Consider the following 24,729-nt stretch of genomic DNA (forward strand, 5'->3'; position numbering starts at 1 on the left):
AGCAGCGCCTGAAAAGCCACTGAAAGACTAGTAGTCACTAGTCTTTCAGTGGCTTTTCAGGCGCGCTGCTCGCAGCGGAGGATGATAGTCACCATGGGCGTCCACAGAAGGGGGCAAGAGGGGGCACTTGCCCCCCCCTGGAAAAGTAGCAAAAAAACCAAAAACCTTACTCCGTTTCTGCAGTCCCCTCAAGCCCGTTTTTGCTGTGCTCCGATTGGATCTTTCTTCTTGTGGATTCTCCAATCAGAGCACAGCTTCCTTGACAGACAGTAAAATTGACCAATCAGAGCACACATGCACACAGGGATCGGGAGATTTTGCAAACTGGAAACAGAAATAAAGACTGAAAAGAAGAATCTGCCCCTGTAACTTTACCTAAGAACCAACTCTCAACTTTTGCTGCAGTTTTCATCCCACAGGTACTATACCCAGGCACTATACCCAGGCACTATACCCAGGCACTATACCCAGGTACTATACACAGGTACTATACCCAGGCACTATACCCAGGCACTATACCCAGGCACTATACCCAGGCACTATACCCAGGCACTATACCCAGGCACTATACCCAGGCACTATACCCAGGCACTATACCCAGGTACTATACAGTTCTAAAGAATCATTAGCTGACATTAAATTGTTTTTTGCCTGACCTGACATCTATAATAATATATAATCTATCCCCTACCCTAACACATGGAGGGTAAGTTAACTCTTTCCCTCTGAAAAAGCTCATTGTGTGTTTATATATGTGTTGTTGTTTTTTGCACTTACTATTTTTTTTTTTTTTTGTCATTGTTTTGTTCATTTATAGTAAGTTACAGTGGGGCCAATGTTGTGTATCAGTGCCAGTGTTATAGTGCCAGGGCCTGAATATCTGCCATCTGTACCCACTGCTTCTCACTGTATATAATGTGCTGGGTTTGTAAATACAGACTGCGTCTCACTGTATATAATGGGGAGTCAGTACCCACTGCCTTTCTTGCTATAAAACTAACATAAACACATCTAAAGGGGTGGTTCACTTTTAAGTTAACCTTTAGTATGTTATAAAATGGCCTATTCCTAGCAACTTTGCAATTGGTCTTCCTAATTAATTTTTTTGAATAATTTGCCTTTCTCTTCTGCCTCTATACAGATTTCAAATGGGGGCCAAAAAATATTGCTCTGTGAGGCTACAATTTTATTATTATTATAATTTTGTATTACTTATTTTTCCAAGTAGGCCCCTTAACTATTCATATTCCCATCTCTTGTTTAAATCACTACCTGGTTGCTAGGGTAAATAAGACCCTAGCAACCAGATAGCTGCTGAAATACCAAATGGAGAGCTGCTGAACAAAAAGCTAAATAACTGAAAAACCATTAAAAATAAAAGTGAATTCGAATGCGAACTACCCCTTTAAGCTAACTGATCACAAACACAAATGTTTGCAGATCCCCTAACAGAAGTGCGCGTATGAATACTTTTACTACTAATACTAAACATTTTAGGGTAAAAAAAAAAAGCACCCCCACCCGCACTTTTGTACAGTATCCCTGGAAGTCAGTGGGAACGGCAAGAGGTAGTTGGGAGGTTAACTTTTTACGTCAGCAGCGAATCCACTAAGTGTCACATTAGCTGTAGGTCAGTCTGTGTATGGGCCATATTTAGCCTCCCCTAGTATCATCCTGCAAAAAAAAAAAATATATATATATTTATCTGTTGCAGGATGATGCTAGCTTACTTGCCCCCCCTTGGAAAATTTTCTGCGGACGCCCATGATAGTCACCAGCCTGACCGGAGCCGCACCTAAGGCCAAAATGAGCCGTGGGTTGCCGACCTCTGTTATAGGTCAAAGCTTTCCAACATATTATAAGTAAAGCCTGTGTGAAGTCTGTCAAAACTTTGAGCAGATTGGGGTTCATAAAAATCCTTTGGAGGGCCATGTCCGGCCACAGACCTCCAGTTTGCAAGGTTTCTATATTTCTATTGCCACCCTCTATTTATCTCTGACTTTTAAACTGCTAATGATAGAAAATAATTATATTATGAAATAATGTTGGGCAATGGATGGCAATTAAGCCATAGCAACCAAAGAACAATTGGCACCTACAAAACAAAATAAAAATAAGGCCTCATTATTACTACACAAGTACTTGGACATCACTGCCCTATAGGGGCTGAGTATATTGGTTAGGGAGATAACTAGAGCCGGATACTTGTTTCTAACTATAGATTTTAGACAGAGGCAGTTGAAAGTTTTCTGTTCAGTTATGTATTTGTGGCACAGAATTTGCTCAGACTCTTCCGTTCATAACTAGCGGGATAAATCTAGGGCAACATGACCTATTTGTAGCTTTCTGTGGTTTAGTGTTATGGTTTACAATGGGTCAAGCCACACAAGCTACAAGTGACCAAGTCCCTGTATGCATTTTGTTTAATATTTTGGTGAGCTTGACATTGCCATCCATGCCACTCTAAAACCCCATGCCTGCCCATCTGACTAATGAGACCTCACCATATGCAGCAGCACATTGTTGCGTAGGGCTTTTCACGTTTGTTGAGTTTGGTTATGCAGTCTATTTGCCTGCAAACCTGATACTGGGTACTAGCCCACCTACCTATGTGACCAATTACATTCCAATGTTCCATGGTAGTAAGAACTTCTATGTGCCGCAAATGCTTTGAAAGGCAAAGTGATACTATTATCTTAAAGGGGTTGTGGAGTTGAGTGAACTGTTAGCATGATGTAGAGAGTAATATTCTGAGATAATTTGCAGTTGGTCTTCATTTTTTATTATTTGTAGTTTCTTAATGATTTAAATTTTTGTTTGTTTGCTAGGATCCAAATTACCTTAGCAAACAGGGTGTGGTTTGAATGAATTACTGATATATGAATAGGAGGGGACTTGAATAGAAAAATAACAAGTAAACTGTAGTTTTTACAAAATGACCCCCTGTTTGAAAGTGCAAAGAAGACAGCAAATAATTAATGGCTGGCACCTCAGCTAGTATTTTGTCCTGTAGAATGGCACTCGGCTTTATATCAGTTACTAGGTGCCCAGTAAAAAAAAAAATCTGTATTTTCATATATTTTGTACGGTTGGTCTAGTAAACAAAACAAGGGCTTCCACCTGGCATATAAATAACCACTTTTAGGCCAAGGCCAGATGTCATCACTTCCTGTAGTAACCTATAGGAAACATACAGCCTAAAGCAGCAGCAAAAGGACCTCCAAGCATTTCCCATAATAGACAGTGGCATTTTGACCACCACGGCTTTCCATCTGCAATTTTCACCGCAGCAGCAGCAGTAGTCAAGAAGATCTTTTTCTGTAGGCCTTAGACTAAATGCCCTCACTGGGTCCTTGTTACTAGATTTGCTATAGCTCTATACTATCAGTATCAGTTGTACAGCATTGCTATGCTCTGCCTAGAAAATCAATATCCCACTTAGCTTACTGCGTGCATTGTTTTCATGTCAAGATTTGCGTAAATGTGTCTGTAAAACAGAAGTCCTTATGCACATCTTGAATATGCTTTTACCCTTTATATATGTGGTGCCTTATTTGGTACTTGTGCCTCTTGTAGAATACCAAAGCTATGTACGGTATTTCAAAATGGTACTCACATAACAATGCAATGTGCAAAATCTTGTGAATTTGTGGGATCGTAAAGGAGAAGGAAAGGTAAAAACGAAGTAAGCTTTATCAAACAATGTCTATGTTAATACAGCCATAAGCAATCACAGAGTCCTCTATCAAAAGAAACAGGATTTCTTGTCTTCTTTACTGTAAACATGTCCTTAGGTATGTGACTTCCTCTCCTGGAGCAGGAGAGAGCTGCATAGACTTGGGCCAGGGAATGAAGGATTTTTCTGAGAGAGGAAGTCACATACCTAAGGACATGTTTACAGTAAAGAAGACAAGAAATCCTGTTTCTTTTGATAGAGGACTCTGTGATTGCTTATGGCTGTATTAACATAGACATTGTTTTAAGAATTCACTCCCCCTCCCATCAGAATGTGTGATCTGAGCTACCAAAGGCTAAAGCTGCAGCAGGGAAGCTACTGAGACCAAGCTAAAATAGCAGCTGCTATCCTAAACAAACAAAGAGAGCTTTTATGGCTGTTTACTCAGGTATGGTAAAGCTTTCTGCAGAATAAATATATTGTTCTAGGTGGCACTAATGTGGCGAATCTATTGGCAATAAAATGCCAAAATGCCTTTTCATCTCCTTTCAAAAATTCACAAGATTTTGCACAGTGCATTGGTGTGTAAGTGCCATTTGGAAATATGATGTATTTGGAATAAGATGTATCTGTAGTCTCGCCAAGTTAAGGCAACCAAGTAAGTGTTATGGGCTTCGAAAGCACCATGAAGAAATCATGTGTTGCTATAATACCTTCTTAAAGGAACACTGTCACAGCCTGGACATAAAGGTATAAATAAAACTGACAATTTAAGAACCATTTTGGGTTTAACACACGAATGGCTACATTTAATGAATAATGAAGCTAAAGTTATACAGTAGATGTGACAGCCCTAGGTACCCAACCACTCTTTTTTGTGGGTTCTCTGGTGCTTGACAAGTACTGAGCTGTAAGTGAAGCTTTTCCCACACTCGCTGCAAGTATACGGTCTCTCCCCAGTGTGAGTTCTCTGATGCTTCACAAGAGAGGAAGTCTGAGTGAAACACTTGCCACAGTCCGTGCAAGCAAAGGGTTTCTCCCCAGTATGGGTTCTCTGATGGTTTACAAGAGCCGACGTCTGGGAGAAACTCTTTTCACATTTGCCGCAGGCGTATGGCTTTTCTCCAGTGTGGATTCTCTGATGCTTCACAAGGGCTGAACTGTGAGAGAAACTTTTCCCACAGTCCCTGCATGGATAAGGTCTCTCCCCAGTGTGTGTTCTCTGGTGATTTGCGAGGGCGGACTTGTCCATAAAGCTCTTTGGACACTGAGTGCACGCATATGGTTTCTCCCCTGTATGGGTTCTCTGGTGTTTAAGAAGAGCTGAGCTTTCTGTGAAGCTCTTGCCGCATTCAGTGCAGCCATAAGGACCCTCCCCAGTGTGTATGCGCTGATGCCGTATCACATGTGACCTGCGGATAAAGCTCTTCCCACACTGAGCACAGGAATATGGCTTCTCCCCTGTATGAGTTCTCAAGTGAGTTAAAAGATTTGAACTCTGCGCAAAGCCTTTGCCACATTTACTGCAGACGTACGGCCTCTCCCCAGTGTGGGACCGCTGGTGCCTAACAAGGTGCAACTTACAGATAAAGCTTTTCTCGCAGTCACTGCAAGCATATGGTTTTTCCCCTGTGTGGGTTCTCTTATGTATGACAAGCTGGGAACTGTCAATGAAACTCTTTCCGCATTTACCGCAGAAGTAGGGTCTCTCTCCTATGTGGATCCTTTTGTGCCTTAAAAGATGGGAGCTACGGTTAAAGCCCTTTCCACATTCAGTACATGTGTAGTATTTCTCAGTTGTGTGGGAGTTTAGCCCAGCCATGCATTCAGCCTTTTTATTGATCCCTTCATTCCATGCCTCCTGGTCTGATCCAATATTCCCATATACTTGATTGGCTGTTGCACGACTATCACTGCATGTTTTATTGCGCAAAGACACAACCTGAGTTCTGTTTTCTCTTGGATATGCAGGCAGTTGCTCAGGTGAACAGTAACGTTTCCTGCAGGTCACTCCCTCTATCTGCCAGTATTGTGTATGAATACTGCTCTGCTGATTGGCCAAATCTTCCAGGTACAAAGGATGGTGCAGTTCTTCCTTAATCCTGATGGATCCATGACCTGCCGAAATATAATTTCAACCCATAAGAATCACATTAATGTTCCTCTTTATAATTACTTTATAAAACCATGGGCAATGGCAGCAACTGAGATTATAATTAGCAGTAGGTTAGTTGTGTTCAACAAGAACTGTATGAAAAGGTATTCATGGCTCAAAGCTTTTCTTGAAGGACCAGGAAAGCCATGTACACGTTACACATCTTCTACAAAGATCCCCTCCCAACCATCACCACCTACACTACATAATAGGGCCAATATGATGTATTACGTGGCTTTCCTTGTCCTTTAAAATAATTTGTTGCAGTAATAGGAATGCAGTAACAGGTGAAAATATGCTTCAGGTCTAGATGCAAAAAGCAACCAATCAGCAGGCAGCATTTACTGATCTGTTTGGGTTAGTAGAACTAGAGCCTGTTATTATACTGGCCCAAATGCATCCTGTGCAAGCAATTCTGGACTGTTGAATTATTTTGTAACCTATTACTTTATGGTTTTTGATCAATTACAAGTCCTTAACTACAAGGTTTGAAAGGAAAAAGGAAACCAGCCTGCCATCCTCCACAGTTTTGCCAAATCCTACAGACCAACTTTTCAGGCTCAAAATCCTATTAGCTGTTTCTAAGGGAAATGTAACTGTGTGTAGATAATTCCCTATGTACTCATCACTTTCTGTGGGGCAGGGTGCTGACTTGACTTTCTGTTGCAAGGAAAATATAAAAGAGGATAGATACTTCATAGGCTATTGTGAAGGTAGATTTAATCACTTACTGTATCATCCCTTACGACAAAGGATCATCATATACTTAATAGAATAGAACCATTAAAATGGCTCTGACCCTGTAGCCCAGTAAGCACACCCATTAGTAGGTCACACAGCTGCAACGGGCATCTGAATACTCACTTGTATTTAAAGGCAGTTCATAAAGATCCCGGCCCTGCCAAATCTTGGTTATGATGTCTGGGATCTCATGGATGAAACCTGTGTGCGGAAATAAACGTTTCATTAGATATCATAATGCTTGTGCTTTTAACGCATAGTAATTGGCTATTTTAATGTAGTTGTGTCGGCTGGCAAGAGCACACACTATGCCCAGAGGGCAACCGGATTGTTCAGGATTCTGGGAACTCTCACATACAGCATTAAGAAGTGCAGATTTTTGACAAGACTGATTTAAAGACTTTGCACACAAGAACCCCAACACAGTGGGCTGGCACAGAGTGCATTTCTCTTGCCTTGGGTGAAAAGGAAAACATTTTAACTGCATAAAGCTATTGCCATCAAGAAGCTGTACAGCAGCCCTGTGTATTACTGCAAAACAAGCAATTATTTAGGCTTTTAAATGTCCACTCCCCCCACCCCTGGGTGCTTGATCCGCTGGCCCTTTCTGACACTTTGTCCCCTGTAGTTTGCTCGCCTTCAACTGCACCTTAGGAATGTTACTTGGCTGCCTAGACCTACTTTGAACCCTATCTAAAGGGTCATCTTTATGCCAGGAATCCACCACTGCCATTATTTTAGAAACCTCTTAACCTTGGGTAGCCAGATTGTTGTTGGACTGCAAATTCCAGTGGGCTTTAAACCTTTATTATATGTCTAGCAATGCTGGGAGTTGTGGTCCAGCAACATCTGGAGACGAAGTTAGGAAACAGAGGTTAAGGGGAATCAATGTCAGTTTAGATAAAGAACCATGCTTACCCAGATAGCACAGGGTCTCGTAGTTGTCCAGCATCACATTGGCGTAAAGCAGTTTCTGCCACTCTGCCAGACACCCCCACTCCTCCTCGGAGAAATACACTGCTATTTCTTCAAACTTAACTGGTGCCTGAAACTAATATTACATAGCATTAGTGGTGTATTCCATGGGACAGGGGCAGAAAGAATGAGTCTACAGTAGAACCCCGATTTTACATACCCGGATTTTAAGTTTTCCCGGAATTTACGCCTTTTTTCACTGCCCCATACAGGCAAGCTGCATTGTATTTTTCCCAGATTTTACTCCAAATTTAATGCTGTCCCCTGGGAAATGTAAAATTGGGGTACTGTACTGTACTACTACATCGCTCAGTTTATACATACTGACTCCAATGCTATTACCCAAAACCCATTTACCTTGCCCAACATACACACTGCCCTGCTGCCTTCTCTTCTGTTTATTTATAGCATTTATACCTTTCTTTTGAGGGTTGTTATTGCCATCTTGGTGTCAGGAAGGAATTTTCCTCCTCTGCTGCAAATTAGAGAGGCTTCAAATGGGGGTCTTGCCTTCCTCTGATCAGCTAGCAGTTAGACAGGTTTTATATTATAGGTTTATCAATGTTGAACTTGATGGACATTTGTCTTTTTTTCAACCTAACTACACTCTCAGTAGCCCACAAACCATTTCTGAGCTCCTCACTGCTTTGTGAGTCCTAAACCCATTAAGTTCTTGTTCTTGTTCATGATACCCTCTCCATAGCCCAAAAACCCTTATTGGTTAATTCAGTAACTTGTTATAAACCGCAATAGCTAACAGAGTTTCCATTTTCTAACCTCAGCCAGCACCAGAATCCTACCCCAAGCACTGCTCATAATATGGTCCCTTACATCTTGTTACACTCTTCTAAAAGCTCCAGCTTTAGTAAACCACATTACCTTTGCACCCCAATGGTTTATCTGCATCTTTAAGTCTTTTCAGTGCCTTCGTCACAAGCTTCAAATCCAGTCAAACATCAAGTGCGACATCTGGAAGCAAACACAACTGCTCATGATCAGTTATACCTATTCTTAAAGTACCAACATGTGTTGTGTTGTTTGCACACAGCCAATGTTGTGCTGGATTGATTGCTTTTAGCTGATCTGCAGAAGATACATATTCACCACCTGAATCCAAGGGTCCTGAGTGAGAATACAGGCAATATAAATAATCAAACACAGTGACGCAGGGAGAAGAATTGCTGCCTTGCAGCAACCATCATCTTTAAGGACACAGTACCCAGAGACCAACTTTCCATTCCAGCTCCTGGCAGAAGTCTGGGCACTGGCTGATACCAGCTACATACTAGGTATTGAATTTAGTTTAGGGGTTTATTTTCCCCATTCAAAAGTCACATGACAACATGTTTTTGTTGAGGTACTACAGGAATGCGGAGAATGTGGCCCTGGAACTACAACTCCCAGAACCCCCTCCCATCCATAGAAGTGAGCACAATCTGCTAGTGTAAGCCACAGTACATCCACAACAGTTGTAGGACTGCAGGTTGGACAGTCTGCTCTCCCAATGAAGAGCAGCCACAAAATGCCACTGGAGAGAGATGAAATGATACACTATCGCTACTAAAAAAAAATCCTAGAATTGGCGCAGTCAGTTTCGCTGTAAGTTCTGGGAGTTGTAGTCCAACTTTAGCCCTTTACATTTCTTGTATCAGTGCAAATATTACTGTATATGCCTTAGTCTTATTGTACAACTCTACATCTGTTGGTGCATTAAAGATATATAAGTGAGGGGATGCTGGCCAATCAGGTGTGACCTATTCCCAACAGTACCCTTCAGTCTCTGGTTGCCTGGGAATACTGGGAACTGTAGTTCAGCACTTAAACCATACCTGCAGGAACACTACTTATCCCCCACAGGAGGCCCATAAAGACCCATTAGAATTTTCTGTGCTGGCCTCTCCTTAGGGAGCACCCACGAAAGGAACTCACATAGTCACTGACATGGCTGTCCTGGCATTTCCAGGAGCTACCGTATGGTGTATCGTGCGAGAACTCAAACTCCCACCATCCTTTGCAGCGAAGATTCTACGTTCGCATATACGCCGGCAACCGCGATCGCCTTATCGGCTCAAAGGGAAAAAAAAGAACTACAAGTACCGTGAGGCAACACGTCAACGGATGTTACGAACTGACTTCCCCTACCGAGGCTTAATGCCGACTTGCATGCTGGGGAATGTAGTCCTGCAGTTCGGCCTTGCCTGCCATACGTTCAGCAAAGAGCCTTAAGACTACAACTTCCAAGATTCAGCGCGGCAGCATCACGTGTAGCGTGTACCAGCCAACCGCGGAGCTCGGAAATGGCCACACCCCCTTCCCTTTACACACAAAGGCTTTAGGCTGTACCAGGTAAGAGACTGGGGAATGCAGCGGGTTATATGGGTAGGAAAGAGTCCCCAGTGCTCCTCAGGCTGTGGGAGCTGCGCCTATTGGCGCCAATAGCGCTAGATTTCCATTGCACCCAGTCAGCTGATACTGACACACATCAGCCAGCCGTGCTATGAAAACACCAGTGTAAAATTAGACTGATTGCAAGCTCTGTGGTCAAGTACAGCCCATTCTTTCTATTCCCCTTTGTGCAGCCTTTCCTGCTTCTCGGAGTATCCAGTACATGGCTGCCAGCTGTCTCTGATACACAGTCTAGGCTTTCTATTCCATTAAATGTTTGTATAAAGCATAATGATAATAACCAATAATAATGGGCCATTGTATAATGGTATGGCTTTGTTAAAGTGACCAACTGCACAGGGGTATTTCAGCTGAATCTTTGCATCACAGTTACTTTCCAAAAACAAAACTTGGCTGATAATGCCTTTTGGTTTTGGTATATGTATGGGGTTCCCCTGAATAAAGCAGGGCTGCATGTCTCTAGTTAGCTGATAAAGCTTCCTGATCTGATTTGACTGGATTATTGACATTTAATATTCCATATGTGTGGCAAGTTGCCCTCTATACCTGATATATATCCCCCCAAATGGTGCATGCTATGACTAAGGTTTGGCAAGACAAAAAGCCCAGATTGCTTTCCAGGATCTGCTATGGGAGCAGCAATTGCCACTTATGGGTGCTGCCTGAAACTTGTCTCCTATGGAAATGCTGAGCTTATTATCTGTGTTGCTATTGGGAAACCAGTGCTCCAACCAGAAATAAATGAGCAATGGGTGGCATAACATATACTACCCTAGGGGCATCCATTGGGCTGCTGTACAAGTGAAATGGAACAGCAACCCTATAATGTGAAACAGGTGTGCCCAGAATTTGTACTGCCTTTAGTTGACTTTAGGCTGGGTCTTTTCAAACCAGACCTGTTTTATTAAATTAATAATGAGCTTGAATTGTATTCCTTATACTTTTCGCATCCAACCCAACATTGGTTTATATGTTTAATCCACTTACTCCAGTTACACGCTCCCAAGATGTCGGAGTGTGACTCAAGTCTTCCTGAAGAACATACCCCTGAGAATGAACAGATGCCTACAAATTCAGAGGAGGTTGGTAGATGTTTCTACATGATCAACTAAATTAGAAGACCGCCCCCCATAGTTACATTTGTATGTATGTATGTATGTATAACTTTATTTATAAAGCGCCACAAGGGTACGCAGCGCTGTACAGTCTTACAGAATACAAAATTACACACAGGGAGGACAAGTGATATAATAAATAAATACAATAAATACATATATGTATATATATATAAGTACCATGTGGTATGAGACACAGTAGGAAGGAGGTCCCTGCCCCGTAGAACTTACAATCTAAGTGGTTGGGTAACATACAGGCACAAACTGGAAGGTAAGAGTGCACCAGGTATGGGCATTTGCCCTTAAGCGCAGGACTGGGCAAAATAATGTTTTAGTGCTCCAGAAGGTAACAGCTGAGCTTTCCCTATGGAGTAAGGGATAGAGTTCCAGAGGGAAGGAGCAGCGAGATAGAAAGGTTTAAGACGAGAGAGCGCAATGGGTGTGGATGGTGTAAAAAGACGGAGGCTCTGAGAGGAGCAGAGTTTCTGTGTTTCCTTTGCATTTGTATATCATTGTATTAATCTTGCTCTAGTTTCCCCTAGCCTCTGTGAAGGTATTACTGCATCTATTTGCAGATATAGACTTGCTCTTGCAAGAAGTCAGAGTTCTCGGGTTCTATCAATACAGCCTGCCAAAGTCATCATGGTGTTTTATAATCTGCCATACAGCCATAGCCGCAGAAGTAACAGCTTCTTACAGTCACTCATAGACTGTACCAAGAGATACCTCTAATTGTGCAATAGGAATTCCCTTAATCACCACCACCTTATCATTTTGTGTAGTTGTGTAATACCCAAAGAGCAAGTGAAAACTAAGAATGGTTTCAATTTCTGGACTCTAGATTCCTGTCATGTATTATGAAGATGAAGACCTATTGGAAGATGAAGGCCAGTCCTCAGTAGACAAGGCAAAGCTATCAATGATGGATAATGAATGCACTGAAGGTAAAGCTGTACTGGGGTCTGTACAGTCCATGGGTGGCAATCGGTGATCTGGTTACTGTCAGTGCTTCTGATACATGGGCATGGGGGAATAAAGCCAAAAAAGTAGGTTTGGTGGAAAAAAATACCTTTTGTTTAAAGACTGACATGCTGCTCTTTACCCCACTTGTGCCTAATAAGCACCACAGGTCACCCAACACCTGCTACTTGAGCTCATACAAGAGCATGGGCACTGTAAGGATCTTGCCTTATTGATGCTCTCTTTGGACAGAGCAGTGTAGTATTCCCGTACTGTGCAGTGTTTTAGGGTGAAGACACACGGGGCTACTAGTAGCAGCTACATGTCGTGGCTACTAAATTGGACAATGCTGATCATTTACTGATGATTGTCTCAACGTGTGTTTTAGCAGAGGCAGTTCTCAGTATTGCCTATGGCAGGGTATTTTCTGGGGTTTAGTAGCCATGAAAAAGTAGCTGCTATTAGTAGCTCCATGTGTCTTCACCCTTAAGGGACAATTAAAGCCTCAAAAAAGGATTAGGCAAGATATGATGTACAGGGATTACTATACCAGCCCAGAGTAAAGGAGCACTTGTAAGATTTAGGGTATATCTCTAATTTGTAACTCATATCTTTTGGATTCTTGTCAGGTCCCTCCTTGTTGAAGCAATATTCATGATCATTGTGGTCTGGGCTGCTGTACTGATGAAGCTCAAGTGCCATTGGCATACTCTATGTATATCCTTTTGATGCCAATTGCAGGGGGCAAGGCAAAGAATCCAAGATGATATAACATGGCTCACTGGCAGGTTGCATCTGTACCACTGAACTGCTACGGCAACCCTGTGTATTAAGTTTTTTTAACCTTATACGACTAAGGACTTTCTTAAGTATGCTAAGGATGTCTAAAGTTAGTAGCAGAAGGTTTACATAATTGTACAACTTCTGGGCTTTCTTTTTATAGGACAGTGCTTCACTGGTTCAGCTGAATGTCTTGTTTGTTACAGATTTTGTCTCAATAAATGAGAAAGGAGAAACTTACAGTTCCCACCGCTCCCTGCGATTGACAGTGGAAGAAGAAAATGTCGAACCTGACGCACACGAAGAGACGGTACCTGGAAAGTACATTTACAACCTAGAAGAACCCGCAGAGGTACCATTTGGTAGAATGGATGCTGGGAGCTTCAGCATTTACAACTCCATAGATCCCAAAACAGGGCAGGTCATGGAGGTGACCACCTACTTATGTATCGAGTGCGGAAAAAGTTTTAACGACGGGACAGTTTTTTTCAAGCATCAGAAATCTCACACGGTGGAGAAGCCGCACACGTGTAGTGTATGTGGAAAGACATTTTCCTACAACTCACATCTCGTTATACACCAGAGGATCCATGCAGGGGAAAGACCCTTTTCATGTTCCTATTGTGGTAAAGGTTTCACTGATCGGCCATCTCTTGTAAAACATGAACGTATCCACACAGGAGAAAAGCCGTTTGCATGTACTGTGTGCGGCAAATGCTTCACAGATAGGTCTAATCTGGTAAAGCATCACAGGATCCACACCCGGGAAAAGTCCTTCACGTGTATAGAATGTGGCAAAAGTTTCACTGACCGGTCAAACCTTGTCAAACACCAGAGAATACACACAGGAGAGAAGTCTTTTGAATGCACAGAATGTGGGAAAAGGTTCACAGAAAACTCAACCCTTGTGGTCCATAGGAGAAGCCACACTGGGGAGAAACCATATGCATGCAAAGAGTGTGGGAAAACATATTCATGTAATTCACATCTTATTGTACACCAGAGAACTCACACCGGGGAACGGCCCTTTGTCTGCCGGGAATGCGGCAAGAGTTTTACAGACAGTTCGACACTCGTCATACACCAGCGAGTGCACACAGGAGAGAAACCATTTGTATGCATGACATGCGGAAATAGATACACAAAGAAGTCAGCTATGGTTAAACACCAGAGAACCCATACAGGCGAAAAGCCATTTGGTTGCTCTCAGTGCGGGAAAAGTTTCATCGATAGCTCATCGCTTGTTAAACATCAGAGGACACATACAGGGGAGAAACCATTCTCCTGTATACTTTGCGGTAGGAACTTTGCTGCCAGGTCTACTCTTGTTAAGCATCAGCGGACCCACACTGGGGAAAAACCATACACGTGTACCGACTGCGGAAAATCTTTCTCTTGCAACTCACACCTAGTTGTTCACCAGCGATTCCATACCGGTGAGAAACCATTTCCATGCACCGAATGCGGTAAAAGCTTTACGGATAGTTCAACCTTGGTCAAGCACCAGAGAATACATACAGGGGAGAGACCTTTTGTATGCAACTACTGTGGAAAAAGCTTTATCGACAACTCAACACTCATCAAACACCAAAGAATTCATACAGGCGAGAGGCCATATTCATGTAAGGTTTGTGGGAAATGCTTCACCGATAGTTCAACGCTGGTTAAACACCAGAGGATCCATACGGGGGAGAAACCATATACATGTAATGACTGTGGCCGGAGTTTTACCGATTGCTCAACACTTATCAAACACCAGAAAATTCATAGGAGAGGAGATTCGTTAGTCAATAACATCACTGAGAAAGCTGGCTGTGGAAATTTAGAAGTGGTCACTAATACAGAGTCATAAAACTGGCAAATGACAAAATGTGAGGATGAGGTGCAAAGTAAGTGCCGAGTGCAAGTGTTGGGAAGCAGAGCTCTTGACGTTTGGTAGAACTGGGTAGACTTGTCCACATTTAACAAGTGTTCCAACACCCACCAGACCTACGGAGGCCAAGGGAAGGGGAATGTTCATGGAGACAACTCTACTGATAAGCCTTCATTCTTCTCCATACATATGGTTGGCCCAGACACATAAACATTCATAGTATTTTTATATTTTCAAGGGAAACTTTCCCTTGCTCAAGTATTATCAAGACTTTGTTGTACTGGAATAAATCCACCTTTAACAGGATGGAAAATTGCACTTTGGTGACAGTGTTCAAAACCCAAAATGTTAAATAATTTATAAAAAAAAGATTGTGAGAGTGTATTTATGGACAGCCTTGCAGCTTCAGTATGTACGAATGTATTCTTCTGGACACTTTGTCTGTGCATTTGGTTGTTTGTGTGTACCGAGCAGATCATATAAGAGCGATAGGACTACAAACAGGGTGCATTAGAAGCCAAAACTCCAAGGAGACAATAGAATAGGGTGAAGTAAGGCAAGAGGGAAGATGAGACAGTAATATATTGAAGCAGAGAGGTTACATAGGTTTTATTACAAAGTCTTGGAAACAGATGTTGCTAGATAATACTAAGAGGTAAAGGAAAATGTTTAGAGGAATTTCATAGAAAAGCCAAAGAACAAGTGTTCTCATAGTGAGTAAAGCACTGTATTCCTTTCTTTAAGGTTGTGCTATTTTCTGCAGTGTTTAATATCAGGGGGCTAAGTTACTAGCATAGATGATTCATAATAATCGGTCAGTAAGTTGTTTTGACTGGTCTGCTAGAACTTGAAAGAAAAGAACTGATTGGTTGCCATTGATGCCTAACCCAAAGCAATTAGCACACATAACAGGTCTCTGTTCTGTTGTTTAACAAGTACTGTGGTTTTCTTTTCTGTGCCTCAACGAACATTTCTGAGCACTCCCCTCCTTAATTTAGTTATTTTATGTTGGTGTGATTTTGTATCTGCTTAAGGCTACTGCTACATGGGGCTCATTCATGCTTTGTTTATAAACGCAGGCTGAAAATCAGCCAGTTCTGTCTGTATCTGCACTCGCAGGCACTGTGTCGGCCTGGATTTCTGTGTGAATATGGATACTTATGTCCCAAAATCCACTCCGTGGGTCTACACCCAGCCCAACGTATTGCCTGTGAGTGCAGACACAGGCAAGCGGATTGGTAGATTCTATGCCTACTTTCATACGCAGGCTGAGAATCAGCCCCATGTGGCACTGGGCTTAGAGTTTGAGCATCAAAATGTGAGTTGAATTTTAAAGTTGCAAGTTTGAACTGGTGTGATGCTGTTTCTTAAAGACCTAGGCTTTCTTTTGCTTCACTGCTTTCATTACTGTAGAGAAGAGAAGCAGAAAGCATTAGGCAATATGGATGAATTTTGCTTGCTATTTAAACTAAGCTGTTGTTGTGGAATTGGTGTATTCATTGACTGCCACAGGGCAGAGCGCAGAAGAGAGAGAGACTGGACAAAATTGCATGTTCCATACAACCAATGAGATGGGCCTGCTAAGGATGTCAGCAGTTATGTCCAGGATGCCTGTTAAACCCCTTTCCAGGCCAAGTTAAAAACAAATCCACTTGAATTTTAATAAAATTTCATGAAAATGGATCTTTCCTGTATTAGAAAATAATCCTATGCTTTGAATCCTGCACATCAAAATCTGTTTGTTTTGAGCATAAAATTATATGGTTTAAAACATTTAAAAAAAATTGGAGACAGAGGGGAGGATGAGGTTGAGAGTTGTATTCCACCTTAATAATGAAAATTATAAAAATTATATACATTTTTTTTTAAAAAATGCAATTGAAATGAAATTTGGTGAGCCCCAAATGATTTCCAACTTTAGTACATCCCTGGAGATGTATAAGACAACATTACATACAAAGCAGAATGGTGAGAGGCACTACAAATAAAGCTGTGCCTCAGGGAGTCTGAAGGTGAATATATGGAAAAGATGGATTGAGTTGAGCTTTAGAGAAATTGTAAACATGATTGGCACCGTCGGTAAGAGTAAGCTCTGTAGGGCAGTGGCACGCTATTTTATGATGATCCAAACACCAGGACTTGCACCCAGAAGCCTAGGGGCACATTGATAGCCTGCAATTTTCTTCAGGCGGAGAATCTGCCCCATGTGGCACTAGCCTTACAGCTTTACATATTAACTTGAATGCTGCTATATGCACAGGATCGGTAACCTGCGGCCCTGTAGAGGTTCTTGCTTGCAGTTCTATGATAGCCAAAATACTTTACAAACACCAATTTATTTACATAATTATTCTTCTCTCCTACTCATTGGTCTTGGAATGGGCTGACTATCATAGCGACTGCTAATGCACTGGTTTCTGCCACCAAACCCCCAAAATTTAGACACCTCTGATCTAGCCTGCACAGTAGGTATGATCAGTTACTACAGGTATGGGACATGTTATCCAGAATGATCGGGACCTGGGGTTTTCCGGATAAGGGATCTTTTTGTAATTTGGATCTCTAGAACTTAAGTTTGTTAAAAATCATTTAAATATTAAATAAACCCAATAGGCTTGTTTTGCCCCCAATAAGAATTCATTATATCTTAGTTGGGATCAAGTACAAGGTACTGCTTTATTATTACAGAGATAAAGGAACTTTCTGGATAACAGGTTTTCGGATAAGGGATCCCATACCTGTACAATCAGGTATTTTTTTAGGTTATTTCATTAATATTTAAAGGTAAATTCCTCTTTAGATGAGCTTTTTAGTGTTAGTTATTTTCAATTGTTTTATCATATATATTTATATGTACAGGTATCGGACCCCTTATCCGGAAACCCGTTATCCAGAAAGCTCCAAATTACGGAATGCCCGCCTCCCATAGACTCCATTTTAATCAAATAATTCAGAATTTTAAAACTGATTTCCTTTTTCTATGTAGAAATAAAACAGAACCTTGTAACTGATCCCAGCTAAGATATAATTAATCCTTATTGGATGCAAAACAATCCTATTGGGTTTAATTAATGTTTTATTGATTTTTTATTAGACTCAAATTACAGAAAGACCCCTTATCCGGAATACCCTTGGTCCCGAGCATTCTGGATAATGGGTCCTATACCTGTATATACTGTATATATATATATATATATATATATATATAGCATATTCTGCTGCACTTTACATAGAAGATACATCAGCCTTTATATGTATGGCTTTAAATGCCATCCTTCCTATTATGCCTTTTTCACTTTAGAAATAGAAAGTCAGTCACCCCCAAACTCCCCCAGAGCATTTTAAACTTGAATTTTATCATTTTGCTTATTGCTTATCACATTGCTGTATGGCAGTTTCAAGCCTCAGCTGGGAAACCGGAAGATAAAATAAAGACTAATTGCCAACTGCCATTGAATACTACCATTTACACCCACTCCTCTTACACCCACCTAAGTGGGGACATCCCCTGCCGCTTAGTATGGAGCTTTTAAGTACTTTGGTCCTTTTCGAGATCAGTAGAAAGCTTCATGGGATTCGCAAAGCTGTTATCATGGAGTTGGGATCACAGGTAATTGGGACCAGAGGTTGCCCAGTTCAGCACACCCCAAGACCCCTGATTCACACCATAAAAATTAAGGCATATTACATGGGGATACTGTTGTCAGTGTTATGTATTTATTTGAGCCTGAAAATAATGGGTGAGGTGGACTAAAGCTCGGGAGCCTTGGAAACTTGGGGTTCTTTGATGGGGAGTACAGTGGCACCATGTTTCTCTTTCTCGGATGTTCTATGCCCCCTGCCACCTGGAAGCTGAAGAAAAATGCTGCTGCTGTCCCCCCCCCCACCTCCAGTAAAATCTGGGTCAAAAAGTTCCTGACAACTTGGCTCCCTGTGTTTTTAACTTTGTTGGCCTTTCAATTTACTGTTGCTAGTTCTACTCACGTTCTTTATGCTAGTAAATTCTTTGGGGCCGGAGTGTCAGTTTGACGTCATGTACTGAATCTGCACCTCCTGCAAAATATAATTCTCTGTTTTCCATCTATGTACTATATATTCTATTCAGAAAATGAAAGTATGCTTCTATATATACACTCAGTTTTGTAACGAAAATAAATATTATATGGCTGTGTTTCCGTATGCATTTATCTAGTACCTTTAAGAACTTCAACACAATGGAAAAAACTGATCTTATAAGGAACTGTAGCATATTTTTCCACTTTTTCCCACTTCCTGGTTTCAAATTTTCATAGAGATTTTGGAAGGACTCTTGACTATGACATTTGTTTAGTTCTTCAGAGCTGGCAGGAACATTATGTTTTTTCTGTAAGAATAAAATGTTGAAAAAGAAAAATCTGTTGGCACAGTTACATAGTTAATTTGGGTTGAAAAAAGACCAAAGTCCATTAAGTTCAACCCCTCTAAATGAACCCCAGTGCATATCTATATATCTATTGTTGCATGTATTATTTTACCTGCAGCTGGCTGAAAAAAGGCAATCACTGATTGGTTGCTATGGGTTACTACCCATGGGCAAATTTGCCCAGTTTTGATAACACTTGCGTAGGTTATAGGAAAAAACTGACCAAACAGAAATAATGCCCCTCACCGTCCCCCATTGAAGTGCCGATTGAGAGTTCTGTATGTCCCTACTACGTGTGGTTCAGGCCACATCTTTCCCATAGGTTACTATGATAAGTGAGTAGTAGCTTACTATAAAAGCTAGTAGTAGCTTACTATGATAGGTTGCTATGATAAGCGAGTAGTATCTTACTATAAAAGCTAGTAGTAGCTTACTATGATAAGGAAATAATAGCTTACTATTAAAGGCATTAACATTAAATATATGCTATTTGCGCAAAACTTCTCACAATACCTAGGTGGGCAAGTGATTCAAATCGCTTACCCTGGGCCGGTGCTCCTGTTCACTAGAAACTGCACAGGCCCAGGGTATTTCTGCAGAAGATCCTCACCGCCATCATCTTCAGATTATTCCATCTTCTTTTCGTTCCAGTGTTTCCGGCGCAGGCGCAGTAGAGTAAAAGCCGAACTTAGAAAGGAAAAGCAAGCTTTTTTACTCTACACCTGCACCAGACAGAAGAGGAAGGAAGATTGCGGCAAAGAAGTTCTTCAGATATACCCCGGCTGGGGCAGTTTCTGCTAACAGAAGCACCGGCCCAGGGAATCAGATGAGTTATGACAATCACTGGGGGTGCCTAACATTTGGCATCCCAGTAATTTATATGAATTATAAACTCCTGTACAACTCAAAAAATAGTTGAAAAATGTTTGTTTATTTTAATCCATTATATTTAATCCCCATATAGATAGCCTAAGGCTTTTCATGCTTACCCAGCACTTAATCATAGGCTCCCCCAGTGATTTAACCTTTCCTTCTCCTTCAATGTTAAAAGAGGCAAAAGGTGTTCTCCAGATCCAGTTACCCATAGCTACCAAAAGGGTTTTTGCCTGCAAACAACATACTCACAAAATACTAATTGCTGATTTTTTTTTTTTTTTTTTTTTTTAAACTTTGTTTTTATTTTGCGTCATCATACATATCAGTTACAATTTTGTTATCGTTTTTGTCTTACATTTGCGTCTTATAATCAATATGTATTAATGGATAATATCTGGTTTAACATTTGTAATAAATTTTTTGAACTTTAACTTTCAGCTCATACCTTGTATTTTCCTGGGCCTTGTGGGAATAGGTTTTCACTGATAACATGTTGCCAGCATTCTGTTTATTTGTTGACTCCTGGGGGATCCGTAGTTTTGTTGGTCAAGTTCCTGGTTTTGTATATTTTGGAGATATTGGGATGCTTCAACTATAAGTGGGTGTTCTCTGAGTGTTTCCATATCATACCATGTGGTTTGTCTAAATGTGTTGACTATGAGGTGTCTGATTGTTTGGGATAAGGAGGATATATAAATAAGCCATGTGTCGAAGAATTTTGCGGCATTTTGTTCTTTTCTGGTTGTTGCCTCCAACCAATCCATGTAAAAGATTTGGTGTAGTTTTTGTTTTGCTAGTGTTGTGGATGGAGTGTCAGTTGTTAGCCACTGGTGAAGTATTGTTTTCCGGGCTGCCGCCGACAGTCTCCCCGCCAACATTTTTTCAGGTTTCGTTAGGTGTGTATAGATCTTAGTTGTGCTGAACAGTGCCCATTCTAATTTTATTTGAAGAGGTTTTCCGGTTACCTGTGTCCAATATGAAGCTATTTCTTTCCAAAAAATTTGCGTTTTGGGACATGACCATAGGTTATGTATTAAATTAGCTTTTGGAGAGCGGCATCTGAGGCATTTGTCTGAGGGTAAATTGCCGATTTTATGTCTTCTTTCTGGTGTGAGATAGGAATTGTGGAGTATTTGTAGTGACATGTCTTGGTATTTGCTAACAGGGATCAGCTTCATTGCCTCCGTATGTAGTTTTAGAATGTCGGATGTGTTCGTGTTGGGGATGTCATTTGTCCATTTAAAGGTATGTGATTTTTCGTTGTCTGGGTTGGTTAAGGTTCTAATGGTTTTGTATATAGCTGATGTGTTTTGCATTGTTTTCCTGTCTTTCCAGATTTGGTTGATTGGATTATTTTTGTCTCCGTCTGTTAGTTGTTTTGTGATGTGAGTTGCGTAGTGGGCTATTTGCATATGGAGGTATATGTGTGGGGTTGTAAATGGATATTTTCTGGTCATTTCGGCCTGCGATATTATTTTTAGGTCTTTTCCCTGTAAGTAGTAGATATTATGTAGTCCGTTTCTGCTCCATTGAAGCAGTGTGGTATTGTGGATACCTGCGGGAAAATTTTTGTTTCCTATCCATGACAAGTATGGTGAGATGTTGAGTGATATATCATGTCTTCGTTTCACGGAGTACCATGCTTTATGAGTATCTATGAATAGAGGGTTGTTTCGTGCGGTGTGTGGGAGTTGTATTGAGGGTGTGTGTAAAAGATAATTAATAGAATAGTCCCCCGTTAGATATTGATCTAGTGATGTTGTTGTATAGTGGTCCCTGTTTAATAGCCAGTCTCCTACATATCTAAGGAGTGTTGCTTCGTTATATTCTTTAATGTTTGGGAGGTTGAGTCCCCCTAGGTGTTTAGGCTGTTCCAGTTTAGTTAGACTTATTCTGGAGCGGTTTTTATTCCAGATAAAGGTTCTAAGAATATTGTTCAGTCGTTTTAAGTCTGTTGCTTTTATGTAGTATGGTAACATTTGCATGGGATATAGCAGTTTTGGAAAAAGGAACATTTTTATGAAATGTATTTTGCCGGAGAAGGTTAGATTGGCGTGTTTCCATTCTTGTGTTTCTTGTTGTAGAATGTCTATTGTTTTCCTTATATTTAGCATATATGTTTTCCTATGATTTGAGGGTATAGTTATACCTAGATATTTAATGTTTTGTTTGGCCTTTTTAAAGGGGAAATGTGTGGGCCATGGTGTGGGTGTCGGTTGCGTGAGTTGTAGTGCTTCTGATTTGTCCAGGTTTATTTGGAATCCTGCTACTTTTCCAAATCTTTGTATTATCTTCAAGATTATGGACGTTTCTGTTTGGGGTTGGCTGAGAAATAATAGGATATCGTCTGCAAATGCTGTCACTTTAAGGGTCGTTTGGTCTATGTGGATTCCTTTCAGATCGGGTGAGTTTAGTATATGTCTTAGTAGGGGATCTATGGCTAGGTTAAACAGGAGAGGGGATAGAGGGCAGCCTTGTCGCGTTCCTCTGCCGATGGTAAACCTACTTGAGTTGCAGTTATTGACTGTTATGTATGTGGTGGGTGAGTTGTATAGGTTTTTATATAGATTAAGTGTTTGTATACCGAAGTGTTGGAATTTTAATAAGCGACGTAGGTGTGCATGTGAAATCCTATCAAACGCTTTGTCCGCGTCTAAGTTTATTAACATTTCTTGTTTCCTATTCTCTAGGTTGCTTTGGTAAACTACTGCTAGTATTTTCCTGAGGGCTTGGACGGCGTGACGTTGTCTAAGGAATCCAGTTTGTTGCTCGGTAAGTATTTTTGGTAAAATCTGTTGTAGTCTGTCAGCCATTATTTTAGATATTATTTTTATGTCTTGATTTAATAGCGAAATAGGTCTATATGAACTTGGTTCTGTTATGTCTCTACCTTCTTTGGGGATTAATATGATTCTGGCAACATTGGCTTCATGCCATAGTGGGTGTCCCTGTAGAGTTTCGTTGTAGAGTGTTTCTAATGTTGGGGTTATATCAGGGGCTAGTTGTTTGTAAAATTCGGCTGGGAGGCCGTCTGGTCCTGGCGTTTTATTGTTTTTTAGTTTTTTGATTGTTTCTAATATTTCTGATTTTGTTATAGGTGCGTCAAGGATGTCGCGGTCTTGTACTGAGAGTTTATGAAGTCCAGCTTCTCGCAAGAATTGCAAGCCGTCCTGGGGGTTGTCCTCTACTGTTTGATATAGTTTTTTAAAGTGTTCGGTGATGATATTTATGATTTGATTTGGGTCTTGTGTCCATCCATCTGATGATTTAAGTTTTTGAATGAATGTGTTTCTTGTCTGTCTTTTCGCTAAAAGTGCTAAGAGTTTTCCTGATTTATTTCCATGTCTGTAAAATTTATGTGTTGTGTAGCTCAATGTTTGATATGCTTTCTCCGTCAATAAAGTATCAAAAAGCTGTTTTGTGTCTGTGTATTTGTTTTTGTCTTCTTGTGAATTAGTAAGTTTGAAAGCTGTGTAGTGTGTCGTTAGTTGCTTATGCAGAAGGTTATATTTTTCATTGTATTGTTTTTTTTGTCTAATTATATATGAGGTTATGTGACCTCTTAGGACCGGTTTTGCCGCTGCCCAAAGTAGCTGTGGGTTGTCCCAATGGGTAATATTGTCGTCAATATAGTTTGCCCAACTAGATTTTAGATATGTTTGAAAATCTCCATTGGAACACAGGTATGTCGGGAATCTCCAGTTGTATGAGCGTGGTTGGGGTGTCTGTAGTTTTAACTTAATGGAAATTTGGGCGTGATCTGATATATCAATATTTCCTATGTTGGCTGTTGAAACTGCCGGCAACAATGCCCGGGAAACGAAAATGTAGTCTATTCTCGAGTGGGATTTATGTACTCCTGAGTAGAATGTATAATCTTTGGCTATTGGATGTAAGTATCGGTATGTATCATGTAGTTGTAGGATGTCACATAGGTTATGTAAGGGTCTTGCTCTGTTTTTGGAGTATGTGGTGGCTTTACCTGATTTGTCCATGAAGTCATCCCAAATCACGTTCATGTCACCTCCTAGTATGATATTGGTGGTCCCCCAGGAGTCAATCTTTTGTATTACACCTGTAAAGAAAGATTTGTTTTCATTATTAGGCGCGTATATGTTAACTATTGTATATTTGACACCATATATCTCTAGATCTACTATTAGGTAGCGGCCATTTTTGTCTTTATAGGTTTTTGAGAGGGTACATGGTAGGTCTTTGCTTAGTAATATTGCTTCCCCTCTAGATTTAGTTTTGTAAGATGCTTCTTGTACAATTTGTAACCATTTATCTTTAAGTGTTTGCTTATCTTTTCGGCGCCAGTGAGTTTCCTGTAAGAGGATAACTTGGGCTTTTTCCCTGCGTAATCGATCTAGTACTTTTTTCCTTTTGATTGGGGTGTTCAGACCACCTACATTCCAGGAAAGTACCTTAAATTCAGTAATATTTTGGGCTGGCATATTGGATGTTTCAGTGGTAATTGCCATCTAAGTGATGGGAAGGGGCAAGGTTTTACCCTATGCCCTTCTTTGGGTATTTAGTTGCGATTGTATAGGTTGTTTGGGGGGTTAGCCTGTCCCAGCGAGCAGTATAGGTTGTTTGGGGGGTTAGCCTGTCCCAGCGAGCAGGCTTACCACTCCGGTGTTTGTTCCCACAAGGCCAGGGGATGGTTTGTTTATAGTGAGTTATCTTACTAGAGGTATGAGCAAATGTAATTAACTGTAGCTGTATTTGTATCTTAATAATCATAAACAGAATCATTATGTTACACAA

At 40.9% G+C, this 24,729-nt stretch overlaps 2 protein-coding genes across 7 annotated transcripts; one reads left to right on the forward strand and one right to left on the reverse strand.

The window, feature by feature from the left end:
* Positions 1-4,456: 4,456 nt before the first annotated feature.
* znf180 (zinc finger protein 180) lies at positions 4,457-9,732 on the reverse strand. 5 transcript variants are annotated; one of them, XM_012959250.3, is made up of 5 exons: positions 9,645-9,732; positions 8,427-8,516; positions 7,491-7,623; positions 6,696-6,773; positions 4,457-5,794 (listed from the first exon to the last, which is right to left on the reverse strand). In XM_012959250.3, the coding sequence occupies exons 2-5, from the start codon at positions 8,451-8,453 to the stop codon at positions 4,530-4,532; spliced, it is 1,503 nt and encodes a 500-aa protein (XP_012814704.1). In that variant the 5' UTR covers positions 8,454-8,516; positions 9,645-9,732; the 3' UTR covers positions 4,457-4,529. The 5 variants fall into 5 exon arrangements, with proteins under 5 accessions (XP_012814704.1, XP_012814703.1, NP_001072533.1 ...); XM_012959249.2 differs by lacking the exon at positions 9,645-9,732 and adding an exon at positions 9,477-9,616 and having other exon boundaries at positions 8,427-8,532; NM_001079065.1 differs by lacking the exon at positions 9,645-9,732 and adding an exon at positions 9,477-9,569.
* A 62-nt stretch (positions 9,733-9,794) lies between these two features.
* On the forward strand, positions 9,795-16,360 carry LOC100489897 (oocyte zinc finger protein XlCOF6-like). Of its 2 annotated transcripts, XM_002932711.5 has the most exons (4): positions 9,795-9,893; positions 10,946-11,035; positions 11,910-12,012; positions 13,015-16,360. In XM_002932711.5, exons 2-4 carry the CDS (start codon positions 10,961-10,963, stop codon positions 14,658-14,660), a joined length of 1,824 nt encoding a protein of 607 aa, XP_002932757.2. In that variant the 5' UTR covers positions 9,795-9,893; positions 10,946-10,960; the 3' UTR covers positions 14,661-16,360. The 2 variants fall into 2 exon arrangements, with proteins under 2 accessions (XP_002932757.2, XP_012814860.1); XM_012959406.3 differs by lacking the exon at positions 9,795-9,893 and having other exon boundaries at positions 9,905-11,035.
* Positions 16,361-24,729: the final 8,369 nt, after the last annotated feature.

Source organism: Xenopus tropicalis, chromosome 3 (genome assembly GCF_000004195.4).
Source record: "Xenopus tropicalis strain Nigerian chromosome 3, UCB_Xtro_10.0, whole genome shotgun sequence".
NCBI classification, from domain to species: domain Eukaryota; kingdom Metazoa; phylum Chordata; class Amphibia; order Anura; family Pipidae; genus Xenopus; species Xenopus tropicalis.